Source organism: Lentinus tigrinus (assembly GCF_003813185.1).
Source record: "Lentinus tigrinus ALCF2SS1-7 unplaced genomic scaffold L226scaffold_5, whole genome shotgun sequence".
In the NCBI taxonomy this organism is placed as follows: domain Eukaryota; kingdom Fungi; phylum Basidiomycota; class Agaricomycetes; order Polyporales; family Polyporaceae; genus Lentinus; species Lentinus tigrinus.
The window spans coordinates 380,513-406,674 of NW_027137914.1; the positions used below are offsets into that span (position 1 = coordinate 380,513).

The 26,162-nt window shown below is 57.3% G+C and overlaps 11 protein-coding genes across 11 annotated transcripts; 4 read left to right on the plus strand and 7 right to left on the minus strand.

Annotated features, from left to right (window-relative positions):
* Positions 1 to 371: 371 nt before the first annotated feature.
* On the minus strand, positions 372 to 910 carry L226DRAFT_567862 (uncharacterized protein; the record flags this gene model as incomplete). The annotated part of the gene is made up of 3 exons (XM_067684094.1): positions 372 to 444; positions 504 to 665; positions 726 to 910. The coding sequence occupies 3 exons, from the start codon at positions 908 to 910 to the stop codon at positions 372 to 374; spliced, it is 420 nt and encodes a 139-aa protein (XP_067538757.1).
* An 89-nt stretch (positions 911 to 999) lies between these two features.
* Positions 1,000 to 1,603, minus strand: L226DRAFT_285280 (uncharacterized protein). The gene is made up of 4 exons (XM_067673594.1): positions 1,553 to 1,603; positions 1,363 to 1,485; positions 1,160 to 1,306; positions 1,000 to 1,087 (listed from the first exon to the last, which is right to left on the minus strand). Exons 2-4 carry the CDS (start codon positions 1,406 to 1,408, stop codon positions 1,050 to 1,052), a joined length of 231 nt encoding a protein of 76 aa, XP_067538758.1. The 5' UTR covers positions 1,409 to 1,485; positions 1,553 to 1,603; the 3' UTR covers positions 1,000 to 1,049.
* A 138-nt stretch (positions 1,604 to 1,741) lies between these two features.
* On the minus strand, positions 1,742 to 2,066 carry L226DRAFT_567863 (uncharacterized protein; the record flags this gene model as incomplete). The annotated part of the gene is made up of 2 exons (XM_067684095.1): positions 1,742 to 1,825; positions 1,881 to 2,066. The coding sequence occupies 2 exons, from the start codon at positions 2,064 to 2,066 to the stop codon at positions 1,742 to 1,744; spliced, it is 270 nt and encodes an 89-aa protein (XP_067538759.1).
* Positions 2,067 to 2,260: 194 nt separating this feature from the next.
* L226DRAFT_502578 (Metallo-hydrolase/oxidoreductase) lies at positions 2,261 to 5,489 on the plus strand. Its single transcript, XM_067677883.1, has 11 exons — positions 2,261 to 2,530; positions 2,582 to 2,627; positions 2,679 to 2,770; positions 2,821 to 3,399; positions 3,450 to 3,639; positions 3,815 to 3,961; positions 4,016 to 4,165; positions 4,226 to 4,480; positions 4,534 to 4,675; positions 4,728 to 4,975; positions 5,035 to 5,489. Exons 1-11 carry the CDS (start codon positions 2,334 to 2,336, stop codon positions 5,383 to 5,385), a joined length of 2,397 nt encoding a protein of 798 aa, XP_067538760.1. The 5' UTR covers positions 2,261 to 2,333; the 3' UTR covers positions 5,386 to 5,489.
* Positions 5,490 to 5,498: 9 nt separating this feature from the next.
* Positions 5,499 to 7,867, minus strand: L226DRAFT_502581 (uncharacterized protein). The gene is made up of 3 exons (XM_067677884.1): positions 7,160 to 7,867; positions 6,797 to 7,085; positions 5,499 to 6,741 (listed from the first exon to the last, which is right to left on the minus strand). Exons 1-3 carry the CDS (start codon positions 7,640 to 7,642, stop codon positions 5,597 to 5,599), a joined length of 1,917 nt encoding a protein of 638 aa, XP_067538761.1. The 5' UTR covers positions 7,643 to 7,867; the 3' UTR covers positions 5,499 to 5,596.
* A 187-nt stretch (positions 7,868 to 8,054) lies between these two features.
* On the plus strand, positions 8,055 to 9,861 carry L226DRAFT_456630 (uncharacterized protein; the record flags this gene model as incomplete). The annotated part of the gene is made up of 6 exons (XM_067675309.1): positions 8,055 to 8,096; positions 8,166 to 8,182; positions 8,234 to 8,390; positions 8,455 to 8,773; positions 8,796 to 9,562; positions 9,649 to 9,861. The coding sequence occupies 6 exons, from the start codon at positions 8,055 to 8,057 to the stop codon at positions 9,859 to 9,861; spliced, it is 1,515 nt and encodes a 504-aa protein (XP_067538762.1).
* A 912-nt stretch (positions 9,862 to 10,773) lies between these two features.
* L226DRAFT_285374 (uncharacterized protein) lies at positions 10,774 to 11,734 on the plus strand. Its single transcript, XM_067673595.1, has one exon. The coding sequence runs from the start codon at positions 10,985 to 10,987 to the stop codon at positions 11,594 to 11,596; it is 612 nt and encodes a 203-aa protein (XP_067538763.1). The 5' UTR covers positions 10,774 to 10,984; the 3' UTR covers positions 11,597 to 11,734.
* An 804-nt stretch (positions 11,735 to 12,538) lies between these two features.
* L226DRAFT_567867 (uncharacterized protein) lies at positions 12,539 to 15,490 on the minus strand (the record flags this gene model as incomplete). Its single annotated transcript, XM_067684096.1, has 3 exons — positions 12,539 to 13,247; positions 13,415 to 14,928; positions 15,059 to 15,490. The coding sequence occupies 3 exons, from the start codon at positions 15,488 to 15,490 to the stop codon at positions 12,539 to 12,541; spliced, it is 2,655 nt and encodes an 884-aa protein (XP_067538764.1).
* Positions 15,378 to 17,038, plus strand: L226DRAFT_285393 (uncharacterized protein). The gene has a single exon (XM_067673596.1). It carries the CDS (start codon positions 15,700 to 15,702, stop codon positions 16,591 to 16,593), a length of 894 nt encoding a protein of 297 aa, XP_067538765.1. The 5' UTR covers positions 15,378 to 15,699; the 3' UTR covers positions 16,594 to 17,038.
* Positions 17,039 to 18,196: 1,158 nt separating this feature from the next.
* On the minus strand, positions 18,197 to 22,469 carry L226DRAFT_567868 (uncharacterized protein; the record flags this gene model as incomplete). Its single annotated transcript, XM_067684097.1, has 5 exons — positions 18,197 to 18,509; positions 18,572 to 19,138; positions 19,362 to 19,851; positions 19,911 to 21,351; positions 21,411 to 22,469. The coding sequence occupies 5 exons, from the start codon at positions 22,467 to 22,469 to the stop codon at positions 18,197 to 18,199; spliced, it is 3,870 nt and encodes a 1,289-aa protein (XP_067538766.1).
* A 1,540-nt stretch (positions 22,470 to 24,009) lies between these two features.
* Positions 24,010 to 25,420, minus strand: L226DRAFT_531545 (Got1-domain-containing protein). The gene is made up of 5 exons (XM_067680099.1): positions 25,217 to 25,420; positions 25,061 to 25,152; positions 24,631 to 24,809; positions 24,243 to 24,324; positions 24,010 to 24,164 (listed from the first exon to the last, which is right to left on the minus strand). The coding sequence occupies exons 1-5, from the start codon at positions 25,236 to 25,238 to the stop codon at positions 24,123 to 24,125; spliced, it is 417 nt and encodes a 138-aa protein (XP_067538767.1). The 5' UTR covers positions 25,239 to 25,420; the 3' UTR covers positions 24,010 to 24,122.
* Between the last annotated feature and the right edge of the window lie 742 nt (positions 25,421 to 26,162).

The following is a 26,162-nucleotide window of genomic DNA, read 5'->3' on the forward strand; positions in this document are numbered from 1 at the left end:
GTACCGTGGCTATCACCCTACCAATAGGGCAATCAATCGTCGCAAACCGTGGCCGAGGGGCCCTCCTTTGAATCATGCACATTGCACACAACATTGCACACAGAAGAAGGTTCTGGTCACCTGTGCTGCCTGATTTAAGCCTATCACGTACTTGTTTCAGCGCGTTTCGCAGCGCAGAGCAGCACTGATACATGTCGATATGATAATGGGCCAGCTTGCCATCCTGCCTACTATTACACAAGCCCGAACAGAGTGAATAGCGGATTGCTACCTTCTCCGGCTACGAACGTTACATTCGCCAATAAGAAGCGGCTGTTTAGTGCAATGTGTTCCGTGGAATCGGTCTCCATGTGCCTTAAAGCATGGAATTATCAGCGCTCTGTGAGTGTCCAAATCAGAGGAAGCGGGCCATACACATATACCACGTCAGATTCGTAGGGAATGCTGTAGAGTGGGAGGTTGGTCAGCCAGCCTGTCCGCGACGATTTTCACCCCGAACTGACCCAACACCATCGAGACGGAGGTATGCGAACTTGTCATCCGCGGCCCATCGCCAGAACATAGTAGCTTGAGGGAAGAATATTCCGGAGTTGCTGATGACCCCGGTGTCGGAGGTGGGGAGCAACGTGGCAGCGAGGTTCCCGAAAGTGTCAGTGACATTGCCTCTATGTCCGCATTTCAGCGTGTTACGTTATATCCATTTTACATACATTTGGAGGACTGACCCTTTGAGCGCAATGTTAACGCGCGAGCCGAAGGTCGAGTTCAAGCTATTGATATCCTCTAGCTCGAACTCGCCATAGAATAAAGTCTCGAACTTCGGAATCTTGTTAGGAGCGATAGTCCGCGAGGTAGACGACAGACCCGCGAGTGCGGCCACCACGCAAGGGAGAAGAGAGTAGCTTCGCATGGGATATTGGGGGAGGCTTGCCGCGTCCTCATAGTTTCTTCCCGTTTAATAAGACTGTCGCGGCCACAACTTGACGACCAACAGAGGGCACGAAGCGCATATACGCCATCCTCCGACAACGTATCCGTCGCGGGCGTGATCACTCAGTGGATTCGCCTCGTATAAGCCTCTGAACACCTTAGGCAACCGATGTGTAAGTATGACTCGTTATGGGAGATGAGCGCACTGCGGGAGGAGACTTCTGCAGACCCATGAGTTCAGCTCGTCTTCCTCCAACCTCCGTTTGGAAGAGTTGTTCCTTCGACCGAAGAAAGCCGAAAACAGATGCTCGGTCGGCTATGCATGCTGACAATGTCTGTGCCATTGCCAAAGCTTCGCCCAAAGGTCCGAGGGTGGCTTCGATCCTCTGTCAGCCGTATGGGCTGAAGTTAACCCTCCTTAGAAACACTGACGTCTCATAACTGCACAGTGCACAATCCGTGCTGACTGTTCCGTCATCGTATACAGTTTGGCTGAATTCCAAGGGCAGCATTGATAGATCGGTGGTGGGTACAGGATCTGGTTGTGTTGGCTGTCTGACAGAGAACGCAGAGGGCGGCAAGGTCAAATACACATTCATTCATATGTTCGACCGCAACACACCATAACAGACTTTATCTTGAGAGCATGGGTGCTCTCAGCTTGCCTTGACTCATGGGCTCGCTGTTCCTGTGCAAGACTAACGACGGCGGTCTTACTCTACAGCCGAGGGTTTAATGTCCAACTTGATTGTGAGTTACGAGCATGAACGCACTCACCGGTAACCAGAAGCTATACTTCGCGGGACACTTGTTATAGTGCCTGCATGACGTCTGCGAGTTCTTGGACGGTCCCTTCGGGTACCAGCATAGCAGGTACAGGGACTATCCCAGCGGACTAAGAAGGAGTCACTGGTTATGAGAGCGGCGGAGGACAAGTGGCAGGTACGTACTTTCTGGTTCAGCATGTGCACCTTTGCAAACTCGTCATTGATTCTTGCGGTGACATCCGCCGCTTGTTCTTTCGTTATGCGCTGTCGCGCCTTCATCGACTTCTTCGCGGCCCGCTTTGCAGAGGCATGGCGCGCGTTTTTCAAGGGTAGACTGGGCTTGGACGGCTTCTTCTGGTGCTTCGACATGTGTGGATTTGAAGGATGTATCAATGGAGTATGCAGACTGGGATGATACTCGAAGAAGACATAGATCTGAATGGCAAAACTTCAGGTTGCAGAACGAAGACTCTGACCGGCGCTCCTGTTGTGGGCCTCAGGCGCTCGCCGAGGAGACAGTGTCAGCAGCCGAGGTTGCGTCTTGTCTTCTCCCTCCACCCCCACCCTCGTTGCCTCTCGCGCTGCTCGCGGCTGCTCTTCTGGCTCTGGTTGTCGCTGTGACCGGGGCTCTCTACTATGTCTGACGTACCAAAGCTGCGCATCACCCTTCTCGGGGCTGGACAGGAGGTCGGGCGTTCTTGTTGCGTCTTACAATACCGTGGCCGGACAATCGTATGCGACGCGGGAGTGCACCCAGCATATAGCGGAATCGCGTCCCTACCGTTTGTGGACGACTTGGACTGGAGTACGGTTGATGTTTTGTTAATCACCCAGTACGTTTTGCCGACACATTTTGCCAGATTTGCACTAAGTTGCTTCCCCAGCTTTCACCTCGACCATGCTGCAGCACTCACGTACATCATGGAAAAAGTACGCACCGTCGGACTGTAGGAATCTCGCCACGAAGCTAATCAGTGTTAGACGAACTTCCGGGATGGCAAGGGTAAAGTGTACATGACCCACCCGACGAAAGCCTTGCACAAATTCATGATGCAGGATTTCGTTCGTATGAGGTGCGTGTATGCCTAAATTCCCAATGTCCTGATTTGACTAGCATTCGCAGCGGTTCATCCTCTGACACATTGTTCACGCCACTCGAAATGTCCATGTCTCTTGCCTCCATTATTCCCGTATCCGCCCACCAAGTAATCACTCCTTGTCCCGGCGTCACATTCACTCCCTACCATGCCGGACACGTTCTGGGTGCCTGCATGTATCTCATCGACATAGCCGGACTGAAGATCCTGTACACTGGCGACTACTCTAGGGAGGAAGATCGGCATCTCGTCAAGGCTGAGGTACCCCCAGTTCACCCTGATGTCCTCATTGTGGAAAGCACGTACGGAGTGCAGAGCCATGAGCCAAGAGACGACAAGGAGGCACGATTTACTAATTTGGTTCATTCTATCATCCGACGCGGAGGTCACGTCTTGCTACCAACCTTTGCCCTAGGACGAGCACAGGAGCTTCTACTCATTCTGGATGAATACTGGTCAAAGCATCCCGACCTCCACAATGTACCTATATACTACGCGTCCAGTCTTGCTCGCAAGTGCATGGCTGTGTATCAGACGTATATCCACACGATGAACGCAAATGTCAGGACGCGCTTTGCTAAGCGCGACAACCCCTTCGTATTTCAGTATGTCCCCCCATAGCATATGGTTGCGTATATTAACATCATTCGCTCAGGCATATTACCAATGTTCCCGCCACACGAGGATGGGAGCGCAAGATCGCTGATGGTCCGCCGTGTGTCGTCCTGGCATCACCAGGCTTCATGAACAACGGGCCCAGCCGAGAACTCCTTGAACTCTGGGCGCCAGACTCTCGAAACGGTCTCATTGTGACAGGTTACTCCGTCGAGGGCACGATGGCGAGGGTGAGTCAATACCATCAGGACATGCTGGTTATCCGTCGTGTACCCATCTGTCCGTGTTGTATGTACAATGCGAAGCAATGGACATCTTTCTTTCCCCCCTCCCTCCTCGTCTGCGTGGTCCGTCTGGTTATGAGTGTGAGTTGATGTTCATGCTTTTTTTCCTCCTCTGTGTTAGGATATCCTGGTCGAGCCAGAAGAGATCACTGGCGTGAAGGGCAACACAATACCGAGAAAGCTCTCGGTCGACTACATCTCGTTCAGCGCACATGTCGACTACTCCCAAAACTCTGAGTTCATGGAGCTCGTCAAGCCACAACATATTGTATGTTCTACCTTCTGATCATGCTAGGTCTCCGATAACTCACGACCGTTATAGGTGCTTGTGCACGGCGAGGCGACGGGCATGGGTCGGTTGAAAGCAGCCATGCAAGATCGTTACAAGAGCCGCGACGAAGAAGTCAAGATCCATACCCCGCGAAACTTGGAGACGCTGGAGTTGACGTTCCGTAGCGAGCGCGTGGCGAAGGTGCGTCCCATTTCCGGTTGCGGCGCCAGCTGTGAGTCTTACGCCGCACACAACGCAAAGGCGATCGGTACCCTCGCGGCGAAGCCTCCCCAACCGAACGATGTGATCTCCGGTCTGCTGGTCTCGAAGGACTATTCGTACACGCTGCTGGACCCGCGAGACCTTCGGGATTTTGCCGGCCTGACGACTTGCGTGGTTACCCAGCGGCAGAAAGTTGCGCTTGGCGTTGGCTGGGACCTGGTAAGATGGCATTTGGAGGGGATGTTCGGGCAGATAGAACAAGGTCTCGACAACGATGGTATTCCGACCATGAGGGTACGTGTATATCATACGGGATTGCGTGGACGCCCTACTCACTGTCTGTGCAGGTGATGGGTGCAGTCGATATTAAGTTAACGCAGGATCAAGAACTCACGCTGGAATGGGACTCGAGTGCGAGCAACGACATGATTGCAGACTCAACTCTGGCCTTGATTAATGGCATTGATAGGAGCCCGGCCTCAGTGAAACGTCAGTGTTACTTGCTCTCCTAAATTCGCAGCGTACTGACAACACTCGCTAGTCACGACGCACCCGCATACACACGATCATGTTCCAAAACATCCGCACCCGCATGCGGACCTCGAGGACGAGAGTGCGGAACGGATACGCATACAACGACTCGCGTGGTTCCTTGAAGCGCACTTCGGCGACGTGGAGTTGCACATGCCCGAGGAAGGGGACGAAATGGAGCAGGGCGAAGACGCGCATGAGCCGTCGCTCCTTGTCACTCTGGATGAAGCGGACGCGGTCATCAACCTCCTATCGATGGTGAGTCTTCAACACATACTTGGCTGATGGCTCTTAACGCTGGGATGGGGCATCAACAGACCGTGGCGAGCTCAAGCGAGTCGCTGAGACGGCGCGTCGAGGCGGTGCTTGACATGGCCGTCTCCACCGTCAGTTCACTGAGCGAAGCGTTCACGGCGGGCGTATCTCTACAGATGGAGGAGCCTGCTCCTGCAGGGGAGAGCTCCAAAGAGCAGAAGTCCGGCTCCCCGACGCTGCCATCAATACCGGAGGACACCAAGGAGGACACGTCTACGAGAGATGCTCTCAAAGCAAGCATCGAGAAGAACGGTCACGGGCCGCCTAAGGAAGACGGAGCAAATGGCAAGGAGGAAGATGGAGATGAGGAGGATGAGGAGGATGACGATGCCATTCTTCAGGTGCATGATTAGACGGACCTCCTCCAGTCGTGTTGTGTTTTCGTGATTCTTCCGTTATCCGGCTTTGTATCGCTATTTTGCACTGTACGCTTGATGCACCCCATTCACTGTCTCCCAATCCGTGTGCAAGCGACCAGCGAGAGATGGAAGTCCATCCGTCCTTCACAGTAATGGTATGTGTGTGATACAAATCAGCAACTTCATCTCTACTCCTCCCTCTCCCTTACGACATGAGTGCAGCAATCTCCTGCGGAATGGTAGGTCGTTTATTCCACTCTGCCTCCCATCCAGGCGCAGCGCCCTCCTGGCCAGCGACGGCGGGAAGACCGAACACTGCCGTCACCAACCATACGTCGCCCTGCTGTACCTCATGCTCGTCCATGAGCGTAGGCATGACAGCGCGTGGCACCATCAGGTTGGTGTTCGCGTCCGTGCGCATCGCCCAACCTCTCCTGCTCGGCCGGTCGCGCAGCTCTGCAATACCAGACACACCTGCCTTCGATGCAGCACGAGCCTCACACCCGTTCTCGAGCGTACCGTACTCCTCTCCCGTGGACGGCTCAAGCGCGCGGTCGTCCTTTCGCTGGCCGTATATCGCCCAACCGCCTTCAGCCGAGAGTAGCTTCCTCCCTGATTTAATGTGATGAATACGGAGGTGCCAGAGCGGCACATCCGGGGTGGGTGGGACGAGCCACGTCTCGACGGAGACGTCTGACCACGGGTACCACATGGAGTGCAGCCATTTGCCATCCTCAATCCGTGCCTCTTTGGTCTCACGTCTAACCTTCCAGATTTCGCCGTTGTCTTCGCTCAGCGCGAGCGCGTTGTCCGCACCAAGCTCCTCGAGAGTAAGCGAACCGACGGGAACGCTGTATCCGAACGCGGACGAGTATGCGAACTTGCCGTACTTGGCCGCGCTCTGTTTGACTGGGTACGAGCACTGCTGGCCTGAAGACAGGATGTACGTGTGGCCGCCGAGGTTCGTTGCGATGTGCAGAGGCTTGTAGAGCGGCTTGACGGTGTCGCGGAGTGCGGCGGGATATGGCTCCTCGGCGGATGCCCAGAAGGGGTGTGTCTCGGGAAGAGCGAGCGCGATGAAGGACTTGCAAAACCAGTACGGGCTGCCGGGGGAATTATAGTTCTCCGTCATATTGTGGTTCGGGTAACAATATCCGATAGTGAAGGTTCCGTCACTGTGGTATGCTCCAGGCTGACGAGCCCAATAGCGCAAGTTGCGGAGCTGAAGGCCCTTTACCGCGCCCCATATGAGAGGAGCAGGAGGTTCCACACCAGCGAACGCCAGGGCGCCCCAGAAGGAAGACATGGCGGCGCGGTAAGTCAAGCTTCTACCAAAAGGGATAGCGCGTCCTGCGAAGGGGGTGTAAGCGAGACGTCGGGATGTGGCAATCTCCATGTATCTTACCTTGCTCGTCGAAGTAGTGAACAAAGTCTAGGGCGAATTGGCGAGCACGGTTCCTGAACTCCTCGCACCGAGCAGGGTCCTCGTCCTGCGCCAGTTTTGAGTACACCAGCTGAGCGAACTGGATGGCAAAGGAAGACGAGTAGTAGTCGAGTTGGACAACACCCTCCGGTCCATCCCGTGACCAGCCGTCTCCGATGTAGAACGTATCGAGGTGATCCATGTCCGCCTTCATGCGCTTGATGTCGGCCTTCGGAGAGCCTACTTTGGACAGCCCAAGGTTGGAAAATACCTATCGAATTTTATCCACACCACATCAATATTCAAGACAAGGTGACGGTGATGTAATTCGTGAAGGCGACTTACACGGAACCACAACCAATTGGTGTTAGGCATCTCCTTGTCGTTCATACCACCAAGCCACTCCTCGAGGTGGCGCTTGCCTTCGTCCGGGAGAGGGTCCCAGATCTGCTCACGAGCAACCGAGAGAGCGAAGCCGATCGCGGAGCACTCGACCATACGTTGGTCCTTGTTGCGCATGTCACCCCAGAACTCTTCGTGGTTTGGATCGGTACCACTCGCGAACCCTTTCACCCATCTCTCGACACCCGGGTAGGAGCCTCCGCCAGCAAGTAACGAGGCGAGGCCCCAGATAGGGCGCGAAAACCCTTCGAGATGCGCGGCTGTCTCATCGAAGTGTGTTCCGGTGAATCCAAGGTGAATGCGAGAACCTCCGGGAGAAGTGTGTGGAGCAAGAGGGTCGAGGAGACCGATGAGGTATTGCGCCAGCTCCGCCTTGGTCTGAATCGCGTTGGAGGCGAAGGGCGTAGTGTATGCGAAAGACGACATGGCGGCGCGATGAAGAGTGTACAAACTCCGTCATCTTTCGTGAGCTATAAGATGTTCTGAGGCGGTCAGGAGCTCGAGGACCGGACCGTGACCTATTGCTAGGACGGTCCGAGGTGTCTCCGGCACGTTTATCGATCCCGCGGTGCATCTTCAGCACAGGCGTAGGTTTATCTGGACATCACGGGTCTTCCGTTTCTCGAGCTGCAACAGAAAGTGCAAGCAAGCAGGAGTTGCAAGCTCTCGTGGCAGGCAGGAGGAAGACGTATAGAATAGGCGCCAATACGGTATGTGGCTTGTGGGTGCACCGGCAATCACCGGACCGAGGCTCAGAGCGGAATTCGGACGGACTCAGCAATCGACCTCCTCCTCCGTCTCAGCCATTCCTCCGTCCCGCCCGCAGCGACTGTCCGACATGGCATCATACAACTATGTAGATGCTCCAAACGTGAACCTCGTAAGTCGCCCGTCATCCGCTGAGCCGAACACTTCTCATCGAGGATGACGTTCTTCTGCTTTCGTCTAGACTTGCTGCATCTGTCGGTATGGTTCCCAGGCCTCACATTGCAGGTGGTCGTCCTGACCATGTCTCAGATCTCCATTCGTCGAACCATGCACAACGCGGACGTGCTGCCACACGTTCTGCTACGAGTGCATTGCGCAGGCCATTGCAACCAACCGCCAGTGTCCCATCGACAGGACACCCCTAGCACTGCATGACTTGCTACCTGCAGACCCTGTCATACGCAATGTGAGTCCGACATCGATCCTCGCGTGATCTTCGCTACGTCAGATGCTCATCATATTCGCCGCAGTTGGTCGACGAGTTGATTGTGAACTGTCCTCAGGAAGACCTAGGATGTTCCTACACCTGTCAGCGCCTGCTCCTCCCCATCCATCTTGGGGAGTCTTGTCAGTTCGTACAAGTTGGCTGTCCCAACAAACGTTGCAACAAGCAAGTGTTGAGGAAGGACGTCAGCGAGCACCAGTGTCCGCAGGACCAACTGGAAGACACATCTGCCAGTACCAAGAAGCAACCTCGACCCGGCTCGAATGATAACGAGAAGACGGTACGTTCTCCTGGCATCAGGAGTCTCTCTGCTCACGTCGCATCTCTGTCAGGATCCTCCATCTGTTCCTTCGTCTACACCGACAGCAGAATCCGGGAACCCCCCTGCGGACTTGGCTGCGGAGAATGCCATGTTACGTCTCAGGCTGTCGGCTCTTGAGAGCGTTGTCCACATCCTACGCAGCGAGATGTTTGCAGTGAAACATGCCCTAGGCCCGTGGTACCGGCCCGATGTGCAACCCGAGCTGCTTCCAGAGGATCAGTCCGCAGTGGACGAAGCATCCTCAGAAGCCTTCGAACGTCAGTTGGCAGAAGAGATCGCGATGCAACCCGTCGGCTCCGTATCAGACAATCCGTCGTCTCCGTCATCGAGAGATCCTACGGACATCGCGTCCTACTTCCCACCCGCGGAAGATGCCGATCCCATCCCACCTTCACGACAAACTCGACAGCGTAACACACCAAGTGTATCGCGCATACACCTGTCGCAACAACCTTCACCACAGGGCCTTGGACCGGTATCTCCAGTAGGATCATCTGGCCAAACATCGTATGCCAATCCGTCGCAGACCCCGGTATACCCCTCGACTGCCTTTGTGATTCCTGGCCAACCTTCGGGTATGCCATATCCGACACCAGGAACATCACTGCCCGCCACATCCCCGGCTGCTATCTCCATTCCACCGCTAGACCCATCAACTCCTCTCCCGGATACCCTAGCGTCGCTTCATTCGTCGCTCGTCACCCTTGCCGGAGCCTTGGGCGCTCTTGCTGCCTCTCGAGGCGCGGAATCGCTGCGGACGACTGAGGAGCTGAGAGGTTTACGTGGAGCCATGCACGGACTACGCATGCAGGTACGCCTTGACACTCTATCTCCGTTCTGTCTGTTGTATGTGAGTTCTGACTGTTGGTGATGACGACATTGATAAATGGCGTCCAGGTTCACGACATTCTCACGTCTCGCACACATCCAGCGGGTACATCAGGGACGTCAGGGAGCAGCCACGGAGATAGCAGCGATCCTCCTACGTTCAATCTGAACGGACCTGGATGGTTTGGGTACGGTCCGCGTGCGTACGGTACGCCGCCTATGCACGCCCCACACCCTAGTCCGTTCGGCATGCCACCTCCGACGAACATCCCGAAGTTGTGAACAGAAGAAGCCTATCCGTAGACAGTGTCAACTTATATTGCAGCGAAGGCACGCCGCAGCTACGTATAGACAGATATCCAGACACCAGAATCGTTCACGAGGACTATCCAGGCTTCATGAAACCATGGATATCCGTATACTCACTCCATCACGCGCGCGATGGCACCCCCGCAATTCAGAATTTCAGACACCCAGCGCCAGCGCCAGCCTGCTCGCCTTCATCTATCACCACACCTCGCAATCTGGCTCCGCCCCTCTTCGCCCCGTCCGCCCGTCAACTCTGAAAGTACTTCTCCAGCTTTATTGTGATGCGCCAGTCCACCATGAGAAACCCTAGGGACCTCTCTGGCCCTCCTGCGCCCTTCTAACCCCCCATCCCTCGCCTTGCGTCCGAAATGCCCTAGACTGCATGCGTGCTGCGCACATACGCATCATTCCGGTGCCTCCGAGCCTTTTCGACGGCTTCCCCGCAACACGCCCGCCTATGGAGCTCGAGAACCCACACCCGTATTGGCACCGTCCGACATCTGCGGACCCCCAAGACCGACCCACCGTTTCAGCCCGGATCCGGTGACGAAAGAACTGCGAACCGGGACCCGGGGGGGGGCAGATGCTCGGATGGCATCGGGAAGGGAACACGCAGGGACAATCAAGCGGTCGCAGCACCGCCATCCCCCTGCGCGGTCCCAGGTGGAGCTGCATTGCACCGCAGGCTCATCATCAAATTTACGAATTCACGGTCGTCGGTGGGCTCCCCGCGGCGGGGAGACGTGCCTGGCCCAGTACGTGGAGCCTCCTCCATCTGTACTGTGCACTGTAACTGTAACTGTAACTGCCACCAACTCTATCAACTCCTCCGAGGCTCCGTGCCCACGCTTTTTTGCGCGCCTCCCGCACTTGACCTGGTTCCGGATGACATTGGCTGCAGACCGTCCGGCGTCGACCTAGTGGACGTGGGCAGGCGCACGGGCGGACGCAGATCCCCGCACGTCATTCGTCAACTTCCCTCCCGCCTGCCACGCTGGTCAGTGTCGCTCGCTGCGCGTGTCGCTACTGCGAAGCCTGGGGTGCATGCGGTCGGCGGCACGCGGTTGGCCAGGGAGGAGCTCGGTTGTACGTTACGATGCTTATTCTATGGCTCGGCGCGGCGGATGCAATGGTCGCAAGACACTCTAAGTCCGAGTGGAGTGAGCGAATATCTTCCGTCGTAGCAGTGACACATACATATATACTGTATCTTGACAGCGAGGTGCCAAGTCCGCGAATACACATGCCACTCGGATGCCAGAACGTACGGTTGCGAGATCCAGGCGAACTGCTGCAGTTCCTGATTGATAACGTCGAATGTACACTATGTACAAGAGTTACAGCCTATGTACAGCGGGAAACCACGTCCGCGCAAAGCCTCCGCCCCCCGCCCCCCCGGTCGCCAACTAGAACGCGAAGCAGGAGGTGGGGTGATAGGGCTGCGGGTGCCGCGGAGAATTATGGACACGGGGACATCATGTCGCCCGGTGTGAATATGTATATCGACAGTACGAATCGTAGGGTGCCAAGGAGAGAACAGATATCAGGACGGTTGGACGCGGGGATCAGGGGAGGAGGGCCGGCAGGGCCAAGGAGGGTGTGTAACATCAGAGCCGGATCGACAGACACGAACGGCGATCCCTGGGCGGTGCAAGCCAATCGGCGTGGCAGGGACCACAGGGTGAGGGATGCAGAATGCGAGATGTGAGATGGCGGGAGCCTGATCGACGGATGGATGGGAACGACGGTCGGGATGGAGGGGGATGGGTGAGAGGAGATCGACGGATGGGGCAGCGGGCAGGGCGAACTATACAGTTTCTACGGTATGTGGTCGTATTGACCACGACATCATCACATCACCTGAGCAGCAGGCGGGAATGGGTGCGGACGGCGAATAACAGCGTGCCGAGCAACGAACCAACAAAGGAGCGACAGTCCATGGCGGACAAAACCACCGACGCATGCACAGCCGGAGCCGCAGACTACTAATGAAGAATAAATGTAGGGCGATTGCGCAAGCCGAAACCGGAACCAGGGGAGCGTAGCGAGCGACAGATGATGGATGCCGGGTAATAGGAGTACAGGGAATGAGAAGGTGTATCGTATGAAAAAGGATATGTTACGGATGTAAATAGTGAAAATGAGATGAAGATAAGGCACGGGGAGAGAAAAGCCGTAGAGAGGAAGTCCGTGTGACTGTGCGAAGACCGCAAACGGAGAAATGGGTAGAGACGGTTGAATAGGGTGCAAGGTCGGTGTGAAGATGAGGATGACGTGCGCTCCAAATGAGCGGTCATGGGACGAGAGATGGCGGGAGCGTGTAGTGGCGAGAGCGACGACGACGATTAAGAGCGAATGTAGCTATTGCGAGGACCAGACGTAGAGCAAGACCAAAGACGACGACGGCGTACAGACAGACAGGGAGACCAGCGGACAACAACATCGCACGCGCGACAGAGTACACGGGGATACGACAGCGGGCGAGGCGGGAGTGGTGGTGGTACAAGCAGAGAGGCCAACACGCTTTTCAGCGGGCGCGAAGCGCGGTGCGCCGACGGGTGAGCGACCCGCTCAAGAACTTGGGATCGACGCAGGTTGGTGATACGTCGCCATAGATGCAGAGACGATGCAGGATAGCATGCATTGCGTACTATGAGTACTGCATGTACCCGCCCATGAACTGGGACGCGGGCACGCACATGTGCGACAGCTCAATCGCGCCTGCCGCGTACGCCTCGTTCATCCCGCCCGTCCCCTCTCCAGGGACCTGGCCATCCGGCGGATAGACATAACCCTCGTAGAGAGTGGGGAAGTGTGCCGCCATCTGCTGCCCTTTCGAGTAGTCCTGGTGCGACTGGTGGACTTGCTCCTGCGCATAGTGGTAGTCGCTGGTACCAGCTTCTCCTTGTTCCGTGCTGTACACTGGGTACTGCAGCTGTCCGACGTTGTCCTTGCTCGCACTCGCTTGCGCATAGGAATCGTCGCCTGAAAGCGCGTGTGCGAGCTCGCTGGACGTGTTCGTCCTCACATGTCCTTGTGTCCCGCCGCTTCCGCTCGAGATGTTGGTATGTTGCGCGGGGGTATCGTGGGTATGTGGACTGTGAGTGCTTCCCGCGGATATTGTGGACGCCGACGACGGGGATGGGTATCCCCCGTCCTCTGCGGACTGTTGCTGACCCGCCAGACCGTCTGGAGAGTGTGGCTGCACATGATGTGCGTAGCCGTTGGGCGAGAGATGCGTCGTCGAGGGGACATGGTGCAGCTGGTGCTGCTCATGCATTCCTGGAGGGGCGGGCGTGCCACCGTTGCTACCAACGTCGAGCTCGTTGAACATTTCGAGGAATTGTCCCGTGGATGCGCTGCGGAACAAGAGCGAGACAAAAGGGATATAGTCAGCGCCTATCACACCTCTGAACGAGGCCCTTCGAGGACAACAAAAGACTGCACGAACAAGACCGCATGCCCCGCGAGAACGCTGCCTCTACGCGAGACATATTTAACGGGATGAGACAAGAAAGACACTCACCAGCTCTCCCGTCGACTCCCACAAATGTTGGCCTCCTCTCCTTCGCCTGGGGCTCCCTCCGACGTGTAGGCGCTTGTCCAACTGACCTCGCTCCCACCAAGACTGGCGACGCTCCCGAACCTCGACAACGGCCCTGCGCTGCTCTCCTCTGTATCCGCGTCTGACACTCCGCCTTCGCTCGCGCGCCTCGGCAACGAGAGTAACGAAGGTGACGAACCGTTGGGGGGCGTCCCCGAAGCAGAGTTGCTGGAAGAGTTGGAGGAAGAACCAGGTACGAACGGGTTCCCGAAGGAGAAGTTGGGAGAAGGAAGCGGACCTGGCACGGGCGGCGCGATGGGCCGCTGCGAGATCGCGTAGCGACCATCGTGTGCGCTCATGCTCATGCCGAAAGCGTCGCCGTTGTCCAACCCTGTGTTCATCTGCCCGTGCATGCCCATATTCATATGCGCTTGCGCCTGCATGAGGCTCAGAGCACTGCCGTCGATGGAGTGACGCGGAGCGAACATGTCGTAACCCTGACCGGGTGCATTCTGGTGGTACACCGGCGAATGGGGCGATACGACGTGTATCGGGGAGACGTCGTAGTGCCTCTGGTTGGGCAGTTGCTGACGCTGGGAGGGTACGATGGGCATCGAGTGCGGGTGACCTGACATGGCATTATTTCCCTGGTGAGGGAATGGCGCACTAAGGCGAGGTGCAAGCTGTGGTCGTCTGATGGGTTGCTGAGCGTGGAGCAACTCATCACCCTCGTTGAGCGTGGCGTGCGCATTCATGCCTTGGCTGTTCGCGCTGGCGGCGACATGTGCATACGGATGGGCCATCATGCGGTGGCCGCCCATGTCAGTTGAACGTCGACGTGCTGAAGGGTCGAAGCCGCGCTTCTGCAGAGTGGGAGCCATACGTCCATGGCCGAGAGTCGACGAGAGAGCCGAGGCAGGAAGTGAGCCACGACGGAGGAACGCAGAGTCGGGAACGGTGAGATGTGTGTGCGAGTTCGCAGATGGCGGGTGGGTGGACAGCCGGACGTGCGCGTTGACATGGCCTGATAAATCTGGGCTGCCTAGTGTGGACGAAGTCGCAGCAGCAGATGGTGGAGGAGGGGCGGTGGGAGGCGCAGACGATGTCGACGGGGACGAGGATGCCCAACTAGCGAGGGGGACAGGGTGAGCGATGGATCCACGGCGACTATCAGGCGTAGAGTTTGGCAGTTGGTCGACATTTGCGTTCGAGTGGGAAGCAGCGGACGGAAGGGGAATCGCAGTCACCTCCGGGGATGTATCCTCCGAGGACTGGGGCGGCAGTGGGGAAGGGGGAAGCGCCGGAGAGAGCGCGTCCTCGTCCTTTGTTTCGCCGTCCTCATCTCCGTCTGGGCATGGCGCGATGGCGAGAGGGTCATAGGGGGACGTGGCGGTAGACGAGGAGCCGGCGGGTGGCTTGCCCCCATTCGCGGTGGCAGCGGCCTCTGCCTTCTTCGCTTGCTGCTTTGTTTTAGCGCGGCGATTCTGGAACCAGACCTAGGAGAGGAGGATGAGAACGCGACGAGGAGGGGAGGGAGAGTAAAAGAAAGAGCGGTGACGCGCGACGGTAAGAAGGGGAAGGGAGGGGGGCAGCCGAGAGGCGGGGAGGATGAGAGGGGGTAAGTACCTGTACGCCGCGGGGAGTCATGTCGAGCTCAGCGGCGAGCTTCTTGCGGAGGGACGCGTTTGGCTTGGTGTCATACTTGTACACGCCCTCGAGGACCTTGAGCTGGGCGCGGGTTGTGCGCTTTCTGTGCTTGACCTCGTTGGGGGTGTAGGGATAGAATGTGCGGATGTCGACTTGGTTTGGGTCCATGCCGGGAGGGATGAGACCGGGAACGCAAGTCTGGTTCTGGTGGTGGAGGTGGAGGTCGTGGGGGTGGTCGAGGTGGAGGGTTGGATGGTAGATGGGAGCGGGAATAGGAAAGGGATGGTGGTGAATAGAGTTCTGGGGGACGTGCTGGGAGACGACGTGGTAGAGAGCGGGCTGGGAGTTGCTCTGGATTGGGGAAAGATCGTGGGGTGGGATGTCGGAGAGGGAGCGGGGGTGGGAGAGCATTTGTAAGGGGGCCAGCAGGGGAAGCTGGTGACGGAGAAGGGGGACGACGGAGGAAGGAGGGAGTGTGGAGGGAAGGGAGACTGAGGAGGAAGAGAGATATCGGGAGAAATGTTGGCGGGAGAGATTGGCAAGTTGTCAGGTACGCCGAAAGCAGCGCTAGCGTCTATTTGATATGCTGCAGATGACCGGATTCCAATCACTCAAGAGCGATGCAGTTGCACAGCCGCGAATCGAAGGTGAGGAGTGTTCCAGCTCTGTGGCTCGGGCGAGTCGCCGTCGCGGGGGGAGGCGGGGAGAGGCGGGGAGAGGCGGGAGAGGAAGAGAAGGACAAGGGGGACGAGAGGCAAGTGCGCAGAGGACGAGGATGCGAGTGCGAGTGCGAGTGCGAGGAGGAGAATCGGAGGCGTCAAGGATGGCTTTCTCTCACAGACCACAGATGGGATTCGTCTTGTCCTCTTCGCCCTCTCACGCCTGCAGCCGTCTTTGCAGCCTCGCCGACAGCAGCGAGTGTAGACGAGTGCGAGGGTCCCATGACCATGTCCGCCCTCTCCCAGTCGCTCTCCCCACCTCCGTCTTTTTCGGTCCTGCCATCCCTGGCCCGGCTCCCGGCCGTGCGCCGGCCTCCCGCCCATTCTATTCACGCTCCCGCCCTATTCCGGGCATATGGCGGCCGGAGGGCCCGGGACACGTCTCTCGCCGTCGTCGACGTCGCGACGGTGGGCTCGTTCGCTGTCAGCCAGCGAGCTCCCAATGGCAATCATTGCCATCGCAATCCTCTCCCCGCTCTTCCCGCGTCCATTACTTTCCCTCTCGCTTGCGCGACACCCCGGACCCCCAACCCTGACGTTCGCGTTCGTAGTGCGGCCACGCGCGGCGACGACCCCGCCCGACGCGCGTACACACTCGCGCGCGCGACGCAGTGGGCTCACACCCTCCTGCCCGGGCTTGAGTGGACCCGGCCAGAGCCCCCGGAGCGACGACGGAACGGAGCTGATCAGAGCGCCCTGTGCTGTCTTTTCCCACAGAACGTTCGCGGTCCGTCGGTCCGTCCCCACTATTCCCTGATCCCCCCCTCCCATTGGCTCCAAAAGCACCCGGCTTAGCCTCTAACTTGAATGCCGGCAAGAAAACTTGTGCCCTTCTAGCCCGTCTGCAGGGTCCCCGACTCCCCACCAATCAAATCTCAACCCAACTCCGTACCTCAGCCTAGCCTGCTGCCTCCCCCGTTAGCTCCTCTCAATTACCTCCTGTTAGACATTCAACCTCTCGCTTACTTACTCAAAATCAACGTCAAGGTGCACTCGCAGCACTGCAGTCGACCGGGCCCAATTCAACCGCCGATCGCGACTCCTTCGACAGAAGCCGCAATCCAGATACCCAGTCAGAGTGTACCGACGCCCGCACCCAGTTAACCACAATCCTTGTGGGTCAGTAGGCACCCATCTCAGGGTAACGACATCAAAACACGCCGCACCACCTTTCATTCTCCTATCGCCCATGCGCAGAACGCAGACCTCACCTGAGCATTACCTCAATCACACCCACCCTCACGACGTCTTCTGACCAGAAACCGATGACATCTGAGCTTCATGCCCCAAGACGACTAGCTACCTACGTACAGGAGAGAGCTACCTAAACTAAACTACTTAACATTGCTTACGAATCGCGTTCGATATATATTTATCTTCTGCTGAGCTGCGTGACGTGACAGGGGCCAAGAGAGGAGAAGAGGTTCATGATGCAGTGACGGGAGAGGGGGCAAGTTCAAGTCGTGTCGATAAACTTCGTGAATCGTGGGGATAGGACGGGTCCGGTATACGACGTACAGACGGGGATTGCAACTCTTCAAGCTCATGTCAAGCGACCAACGTGGACTCCACCAAACGCCAAAGTCGCCCGGATACACAAAACGCACGACGGGAGAGAAAGGGTTTGAAAGAGGTATGCAAGAACGGGTACCTAACTAGGATGGGCAGCGCAGAACCTCAATCAATCATCTACATAGTGTACCAACATAATGCAACGGGCGGCGAGAGACACAAGAACACGGAACATGGACAACTCGATGGGTAATCATGAACAACAAAAACGGAACACTGAACTGGGCTGAAAACGGCGCATTCAGCGACTCGAGGGCCGACGAATGGCTGGCCAGGCCAGCATTAGGGTAGACGGCGCGACCCGTACCGACAGCGAGAATATAGTAATGGTCCGCAAGGCTCACAGGGGATGACGACGACAATGAGGATGGGATAAGGGAGATGCAGTGGTGATGGTTCATGATCGTGCTTGCGACGGAACTGTATGTGCGTGTGGGATCAGTGTATGGAGGAGCGATGGAAAACGTAGACGGGCCATAGGACTCGGAACATCGAGGATAGAATATGAATATGGGTGGAACGGGGCATGGGAGGTGCATTGAATAGAACAAAAAAAGGCATTGGGGCTGTTATTACACGTCATTAACACTATCGTAACCAAGACCGGACTCGTCCATGCAGACGCAGCCGCCAGAGTCGCGGTATGAAGATCAGGGATAACGGAAAAGAAGCAGGGGCATAAGCGGATAGGTTAGACAAATAGAGTACGCGGCATTTCGAATCAAGAGATCAAAAGGAAAGCATAGCTCACAACACTCACGCAGCGTTCGCCGCACCCCATGTCCCACAGCAGCATCCGCGGCGACCAACACCTGTGCACTGAGCTTCATGCGCCCAGGTCCATCTCCCAGTCGTCCTCGTCCGCATCATAGCTGCCGCGGGCGAGTATTTCATCCAAGAAGCCGTCGGGGACAGCTCCCAGAGGGGATGCGCCGAAGACAGAGCCGTATTGGGAACGCATCCGCTCCATCGCCCGCCGAGCACGCACCACAACCGGGTGCGTGTCAACCAGTGCGATGCCGATGCGCAGCGCAGGCGCCGCCCGCATCATGCTCTTCAGCAGCTCCCACAGCTCCGGGCTCGCTTCCAGCTCGACTTGGCTGAAGTCTTCGCGACGCAGTCGGTGCCATGCTTCACCCCTGTGTGCACACGAGTGGCGGTCAGTAATCACAACCACAGAAAAGAAGCAAGTTCCACGTACTGGTCTGGAACAACGATGTTCGATGCAGTCTCGAGCATCGTCATGCCCAGGCTGAACACGTCCGCAGCCTTGCCATACCGGCCTTGAAGGACCTCCGGTGCGAGGTACAGCTTGTCGCCTTCGCGCTCGAAGCCCGCTGGCTTCGCGCCCAGCATCAACTGCGTCTCTCCCGGCGGTGTGGGCCGTGGCCACACAGAGGCCATCCCGAAGTCGCCGATTTTGAGCCGGCCTTCGCCAGTGAGGAAGATGTTGGCCGGCTTAAGGTCGAGGTGGATGACGTTGGCATCGTGGATGAAGCGAAGGCCCGCCGCAAGCTCAGCCATAATCTTCCACACCCGCGCCTCGTCGAGCCGCGCGAACGCCCGCCCATATTCCCACAGGAAATGCGCAAAGTTGCCGAGCTCGCACAGCTCCGTTTGGATGTACAGTGTCTCATCCTCCTCCCAGCTGTCGATGTATCCGAGGATGTTTGGGTGTCGGCCGGCCTCGCGGACCGCGGGGTCCAGGGAGCGCGACGCGGCCTCCGAGAGGTGTTTCAGTATCTCAACCTCTTCCCGTAGCCGGAGTCTGTACCACAAAATCAAGTCAGCCATTGAGTCTCTTTAGGGAAAGCATGCACGAAAGGGGACGATCTCCGAGAAGCCGACTCTATGCCAACTCTCCGCACAACGACAATGGGAACGGTCAGTCTTCAGCTGACCACACATGGACACCGCTCAACCGTCCAGTGATCCGCCATGTTCGTGTGCAACCGGGGATAGAAGATGCATTATCCATGAACATCACTCACCGGTGCTTGACGCCCTCGAACCGCTTCGACTTCTTGACCGCGAAGACGTCGTCCCCCCGGGCCGGGTCCTGGTAGCGAACCTTCATCGCACGCCCAAATTCCCCGCTCCCAAGCTCATCAATTTCGAGAAACTCTCGCACAAACCGGCCTGGCTTCTCTTCATCTGATGGCGCAGGCAGTCTTCCATTGCGTACCGCAGACTGGGGCTGTTGTTGCCGAGCGGGATGAGCGTGAGTATGTGGCCGCTGAGCATGAAGAGCTGCGAACAGCCCCGAGGCGGGGGTACGCAGTGCCGTGAGGTTCTGGCTGACCCGTCGCTCACGCGGTGCAATTGGGCCATGTGCGTTCCGTGCTACCGCATTCACGGTTGGTGAGTTCGTGGCGGTCGAGGTTGTCGATGAGGAACCCGATGTTGATCGCCTCGACGCCTCGACGCTGTTCTTCAGTGGTGAAGCCGGAGTGGGCACCCTGGGTGGCGGGAGCATCCATTCTGTCCAGACAATTCGCATCAGAACCACGCATATATACCATGATCAGAAGTAACCGTACCTTTGGGCGTGAGCCGTGTTGGTGTGGCGTTCACGGAAGACGCATCACTTGAGCTCGAGAACGCACCACTGCTACTCCGACGCATGAGCCAATGTGGCGCCTTCCCTACCCTGCCATCACCCGTTGGTCGAGCGAACGGTGGCAAGCCCGTTGCAGGTCGGCCCAGTCCGAGACCATCGTACTTCCCATCCTTCCTCACCGTCGGACTCTCCGCTTCGTCCAAATCGACGTCCGTCTCCCGCTCACTAACCCAGCCCTGCCGCTCCTTCTTCACGGTCTTGTTCTCCTTGGCCTTGCCGAGACCAGGGAAGGCTGCAGGCAAGCTCTTCCGAGGCTTACCCTTGCCCTTACGACCGTTACCACCGTCCTCGAAATCCTTGAAGCCAATCTTGTGCGCGACGGCACTCTGCCATGGACGCGTGACACCGCCCATGAGGTGAGCAGTCTTGACCTTCTTCACGGGTGTTCCGGGAACGCGCTTCGGCTCGGCATCTCCACGAGTGGCGACGGAGCCACCGGCGGCGAGAGTTCGAAGGATGAAGGCATCGACGCTGCGGCTCATGCCCATGTTCGAACTGGAGTGCGACGTACTGAGGTGGTCACGGCCGTCGTCGGAACTGACGATGCCGATGGTTGGCCAACCAGACGCCGTAGAAGGAGCGAAACCAGGTGTAACCAACTCCTGTTCGTCGTTCGACGACGCCACCGTACTCACGGATGTAGAAGCCCGTGGCATGGCAGCCATCAGGAAGTTCTTCCCATCGTCGATAGGCAGGTCAAGCTCGTCGTCGCTGTCGGAGAGGACGACACCAGAGTCGCGAGGGCGGAACTTCTTCGGTAGTGGTTCGAGGCTTTCGCGTTTCTGCTTCTTCTTGGGGCTAGGCGTGCCGCCTCGCTTCAAGCTCATGGCGAACGATGACGATGCAGGGCCACTACCGAAGAAGATATCGACCTCGTCCTCGGAAGAATCTGACTCCATCCGCTTGCGAGCATTGGCTGGGGCGGGAGATGATGTTGCGGGTGCAGGCGAGCGGCTAGCCCAAGCCGATGAGCCGTCATCGCCAGCATAGCTGTGGCGATTGATGAACTGAGGTCGTTGAGCAGATGGTGGTTCTGGTCGAAGGAGCAGTGGTGAGATGGGGGTATTGCTTGCAGACGACGTCCTCCCTGACTTCCCGTCCTTCTTGGTGCTGTTGTTGATGGTCGGACCAAAGAACAATGTCGCGGAGCTCGAGCTTTGTAGGCGGTTCAAGGTACGACTGGTGTGGGACTGCGTACGAGTCCGAGTGGCGCCAGACGCATTCGGGCGACGTCGAGGAGAGCCCGACTCGGAGGAGGTGGCAGAGGAGTTGGATGTCGTCCGTGTGCGCATGGTACGAGCAGAAGGGAAGGCGACTGTGCTTGCGTTCTTGCTTTCATTTATGCGTGGAGTGGCCGTGCCCTAAGTTCCGCGGCTATCAGTACCGATGTGGCTACGATACCACAAAGAGTGTGGCTCACCTGATTATGGGCTACAACCGGCGTACCCTGGACAGACTCGAGCAACTCAGAGGACACAGGGCGCGAGCGAGCTCGACGCTTGGTGACGTGCCCACCAGGTGAGATAGCCTCCGCGACCTCCTCGTCGTTCGCCAAGCCTGCTCTGGTAAGGATTTCAAGACCGGGGGACTTGCCCTTCGCAACCGCCTTTGTCCTCGGTCTGGCTTTTATGGAAGAGAACGGTGCGGCCGAGCCGCCCGCACTTCCCATAAAGAGCCGTGACTGCTTCGCTATTGTTCCAACCGCGTCCGGGTCAGAGTCATATCCGCTCTCGTCGCCAGAGTGATCGAGATCGCGAATACTAAGCATAGTCATCGTCTCTGCCTGTCTCCTGAGGTGCAGCTCGGTCTCAGCCTTGGTGTGAGGAGTGCGAGCGTCGAAGCGAGGGGCAGGGAGAGGGGCGAGACGGTCGAAGAGTGCTGCGTGATCCTGGCTGTGTGCAGCGGCTGAAGTGACGCTCAGCGGTGTCATCGTACGGCTACGAGAGGGTGTTGTACATATGGGGGTTGGTTTGCGCTTGGTGCCGGCGCTAGCGGTCGTGAACAGGGTCGCGGCTACGTTGAGATGCTTGACGGACAAAGCAGCACGATCGGGTGAGAAGCCAAACGAGTCCTTGGAGAGATCCTTCACAGGCGTCCGCAACGGGGTCCGTAGAGCCGGTGATGATGGTGGGATAAATTGGGAGGAGGACGAGGGAGACGGACCCAGGAATAAATCGTCCTCATCATCGACGGCCATGGAAGAATCGGGGGGTTGTTGGGGCGAGCGTTGCACGAAGAGGCTATATGCGCGGAGAGGAGACTGAAAGACGTCGTCTTGGTCTACTGGGCCGGGCGTAGGGAGCGCTTGCCGCCTGAGGGGAGATGGGGAGAGCATGGGTGTGTCGTATGCGAGCAGAGACGATTTGGAATTTGGAGGAGTGCGGAGGAATAGGGGAGAAGATGCTCGACAGGGAGACATGCCGGAATCACGTTTTGATTGTCTGAACGAGACGTAGTCGGAGTTCGGGGAGAGGAGCATGGTGGGAGGGGGACAAAGGAAGGTGGGATATGATACAAGATGTATGGCGGTGCGCTGTGGTCGTGTCGGCGAGTGCGATTGTCCAGGGTCGCCGGGGCCAGAAGCAAGAGGGCGCGTCGTCGTCGAGGCGGACGACGGGCAGAGGATAGAACACGAGGAGCAAACACGTTGCGGAGGGGGCGTGGCGGTATATTTCACTCGCTGGCCCAACGCGTGCGAACCCAATGTCAACATTGTCATGTGACCGCGCCTAATCAGCTCCGCCTCAATCCTCTTGGGGGCGCCTCCGCCCGACCTGCCTTATACGGGCACGGCCACTTCCACTTTTAACCTTTATGCCACGAGGCTACCATCAATTCCCACATGAAGTCTACACTTGCTTCCGCTCCGTGCCCTCCTCCCGGTCACGCCAACTCCGACTCAACCACACGCAAAGAGTGCCCAGCTGGCCTCCCTTAAGCTTGCTTCTGCGCTGCAGACGCGCTGCCCAGGCAACGTCTGGACGGATATATGGCAACAGTCTATATTATGCTTCCGCGGCCCTCGCAACGCGCAATACTAACCTGAGGCGACGGGTCTGATGTGCCTGCGCAATCGTCGGCGTTCGCCTTCGCTTAGCCACCTTCTAAATTACCGCAGGCTGCACCAAGATTCCGCAGTTTCCAACCATCTTTTGTCCGTAGCGCATCCGAGCACTGCACAATAGCGCGACTGTACTGCCCATACCTCTACGCTTTCGGACGACAAAGGTAGACTCGAATAGATTCGAATTATTACCCTCAGACATTCGGTATTCCATGAGCCGACGCGTTCGAATCTGACTCGGCTGCCGTCATGCGTCGTACCACCGGACGGCGGAGACGAGGCGCGCCGAGTCAGCTGCTTCCGCCATCGTCCGAAAGTACCCTCCAGGTTAGGCCGACGGCTACACGAACTTGCCAATGCCACGACCCACTTGGCGCGATATGGCGACTCCTTATCGTGCCACGCTTACCGGCTTGATTTATGAGCTGAGGGTACATTTACGCTACTCCATACTGCAGCACCGGACGAACGTGAAGCTATTCATGAACGCGTGCAGGGTTTGTTCAGAATATAAAGAATATAAACCAATGAACCACTTCTCCCTCCGGGTGCGAGCCTCACCGACAGGACGCTTGTAGCCCTTTTTACAGGTGGACACACTGGTTTTCGGCGGCCGCATACGGCCGCATACCGGTGTCACGATCGACATCTGTACTCGATGCTCTCGCCCGATGAAGGGACCTGATGCCGCTGCTTCAGCATGTGACGCCTGCAGCCGGTTACTGGGGAGAGCAGACAATGTTGCAAAGTCCGGCGCCGCATAGCAGGGTTGTGTCCATGTTACATTGACAATCAGCCAAGCACTGGTGGCAGGTATGTTCATAACCCATGGCATTGAGTTCAGCTGAACAGACGTCCCAGCCTGTCCAATCTGTGGGACAATACTGCGCAATCCGCAGATGCCTCCACACTGCTACATAGGTATACGTGTCAGTGCGCAGTCAGTGTTGTCGCCGTCTCCGGTGAGCGGCAAGTCCTCAGGTGCCGAAGTGCCGGGGAACCCACCAGGCCAAAGACAGACACTCAAGGTTCGTAAAGCGAGAGAAGGTATATTGACAACAGCTGTCATCATACAATGGACGTTCGTGAACCGGCGACGCGATCCGCCACCTACCGACCAAGAGTACGGTCAGCTTAATCAGGGAGAGGCTGGAGGGTTGCTGGGCGCACTGCGGATACAACACTCACGTCTCGGATATATGGGAGTGTTAGTACGTGACCAATGACTGGTAGTTGGCGCAGGAAGGTGAGGATCACGGGGAAGAAGTCCCTATACGTTCGAAGGAACGTCAGTTACGATTCCAGCACGGCTAAAGGGTGCGCAATGTCTATTTGGCAGATGGCAACGAGGATGTGGAGAGAGTGACAGGAAGAAGCATGGAAGCATGGGTGAGTCGGCGTGAAAGTGAAGGGACAAGGACGCGGGGCCAACTTGTCGGGGCAGGGTGCGCTCAGAATAGCGTGAATATGAGCAGTCGGCACGCGCATAACATGTGCAAGGTTGCACCAACAGAACAACGGGGGGCACGAAGGAACGAACAGAGGCACGAAGAGATGGCCAACCGGGAGGACGCACCCGAAGAGGTTCAAGAACCCAAAGGTCTCGATGATGACACCGACGAACGGCCACTTGAAGAACACGAGGAGGATGCCGCCAATGAAGCAGATCGTCCCCCGCAGCTTCTGTTTCCGTGCGAAGAAGTAGAACGTCTTGTGGGGCCCGATGATGAGTGTGAGCCCTGAGATGAACAGGATCTGCACGTGCGTCATTTGTGTCGTGTTCAGTGCCCACGAGCGACGAGGATTGTGGAGTCGTTTGCATAGGGCGTTGCGCGGTCATGATCAGCGGCGGCCAACGGTCGGCACAAGAGTATTGCGGTGAACGCATGGAGGCACGACAGACGGAAAGCGGCCAGAGGATGAGAAACATGGCGCATACGTCAGGTGGGGAGGTGAACCCGTCAGTGTGTGCGCGCGTATTCTGAGATACAGGAAGTGAGACGTACGTTTCCTAGCGCGAGTAGTGCACCGTCGAAGAAAAGGACGACGCCAAGGAGCATGAACAAAGCTCCAAACGACGTTAGAGCAACACCGATCTCTAGAGGAAGAGCACGACGCTGATGTGAGCTTTGCCAGACACCGTGAACGGAACGAAAACGCACTTTGACCATCTGAGAGCCACATGTTGATCAAGGGTGGCCTTTATAGCGCGTCAGGCAATACCGCGGGCAGCAGCTCGATGTTAACGCAAGGTAGAGGAGAACGGACCCGGCAGTCAGAGGAAGACAGCGAGCACGGTGACGGAAGGACGAGACTCAAAGCTAACGGACTACCGCGCGCAAATTGACGTTGACATTGAAGACAGACTGAGAGTCAGACGTGTCAGTACTGTATGGTCACGTGAGGGCAGTACACGACATTGACAACTTCCAAGTTCAATTTCGAGTCTCGACTGGAAATACGCTAACTTTGACCAGACTTGCGCGGGCGGGGAGATTGCTGGTGACCATCGAATGAGCACAGCACATGAAATGCATGCAAGATACCAGCCATGTACATAATATTATGAAGCAGAGCACCAGGCACTGCAGGTTACGAGGTAAGACTACAGTACTACGTATATATACATATATGTGCACTACACTACACTACTTGTATTGCTATACCGCCGCTCTCGCCACCCGTATACGAGGTAGTCGACACTACGACCGAACACCAAGGCGTCCAAAAAACGTCCGATATAGAGCATGTCCCCTACTTACCCGACCCCCTAAGCCCGGGCGCACATCCACGTCATCCTCCAAGCTCACCAGCACGCCAGGTGAGCTAACGGCCGCATTCGCTCTTGGCGTGCAACCCGCGCCATATATGCGCACCAGATGGATGCGCAGCCATCCGTCCGCCGCATGGCCATCCTTCACTAGAGCCCAAAAGAATTCGAGAGATCGCAGAGGTATGTCCGGGCGGATCATGGCCTGGGCGAGGCCGCATATGGCGGTAAGTGAAACGAGGAAAGATATACGTCGCCACGGGCCCTCGTGATTAGGGGACTTGCCAGACGACATGAGTCCCCGAGATGTGTGGGTGTGGGAAAGGACGGAGTGTAGA

What these genes read in the sequence shown, in the direction of transcription:
- L226DRAFT_285374 (XM_067673595.1), top strand. Translation starts at nt 10,985, where the DNA reads ATGCTTATTCTATGGCTCGGCGCGGCGGATGCAATGGTCGCAAGACAC.
- L226DRAFT_531545 (XM_067680099.1), bottom strand. Translation starts at nt 25,238, where the DNA reads ATGTGGCTCTCAGATGGTCAAA. An exon ending in GTGGCTCTCAGATGGTCAAA is followed by an intron (nt 25,153 to 25,216) that starts GTGCGTTTTCGT and finishes CTCTTCCTCTAG; the next exon opens with AGATCGGTGTTGCTCTAACG. An exon ending in CACTACTCGCGCTAGGAAAC is followed by an intron (nt 24,810 to 25,060) that starts GTACGTCTCACT and finishes ACGCACGTGCAG; the next exon opens with ATCCTGTTCATCTCAGGGCT.
- L226DRAFT_502578 (XM_067677883.1), top strand. Translation starts at nt 2,334, where the DNA reads ATGTCTGACGTACCAAAGCTGCGCATCACCCTTCTCGGGGCTGGACAG. An exon ending in GTAGCGAGCGCGTGGCGAAG is followed by an intron (nt 4,166 to 4,225) that starts GTGCGTCCCATT and finishes CACAACGCAAAG; the next exon opens with GCGATCGGTACCCTCGCGGC. An exon ending in TCATCAACCTCCTATCGATG is followed by an intron (nt 4,976 to 5,034) that starts GTGAGTCTTCAA and finishes GGGCATCAACAG; the next exon opens with ACCGTGGCGAGCTCAAGCGA.
- L226DRAFT_285393 (XM_067673596.1), top strand. Translation starts at nt 15,700, where the DNA reads ATGCAGTTGCACAGCCGCGAATCGAAGGTGAGGAGTGTTCCAGCTCTG.
- L226DRAFT_285280 (XM_067673594.1), bottom strand. Translation starts at nt 1,408, where the DNA reads ATGACGGAACAGTCAGCACGGATTGTGCACTGTGCAGTTATGAGAC. An exon ending in GCACTGTGCAGTTATGAGAC is followed by an intron (nt 1,307 to 1,362) that starts GTCAGTGTTTCT and finishes AGAGGATCGAAG; the next exon opens with CCACCCTCGGACCTTTGGGC. An exon ending in AAGACGAGCTGAACTCATGG is followed by an intron (nt 1,088 to 1,159) that starts GTCTGCAGAAGT and finishes CGGTTGCCTAAG; the next exon opens with GTGTTCAGAGGCTTATACGA.
- L226DRAFT_502581 (XM_067677884.1), bottom strand. Translation starts at nt 7,642, where the DNA reads ATGTCGTCTTTCGCATACACTACGCCCTTCGCCTCCAACGCGATTCAG. An exon ending in CCAATTGGTTGTGGTTCCGT is followed by an intron (nt 7,086 to 7,159) that starts GTAAGTCGCCTT and finishes AAAATTCGATAG; the next exon opens with GTATTTTCCAACCTTGGGCT. An exon ending in TCACTACTTCGACGAGCAAG is followed by an intron (nt 6,742 to 6,796) that starts GTAAGATACATG and finishes CCCCCTTCGCAG; the next exon opens with GACGCGCTATCCCTTTTGGT.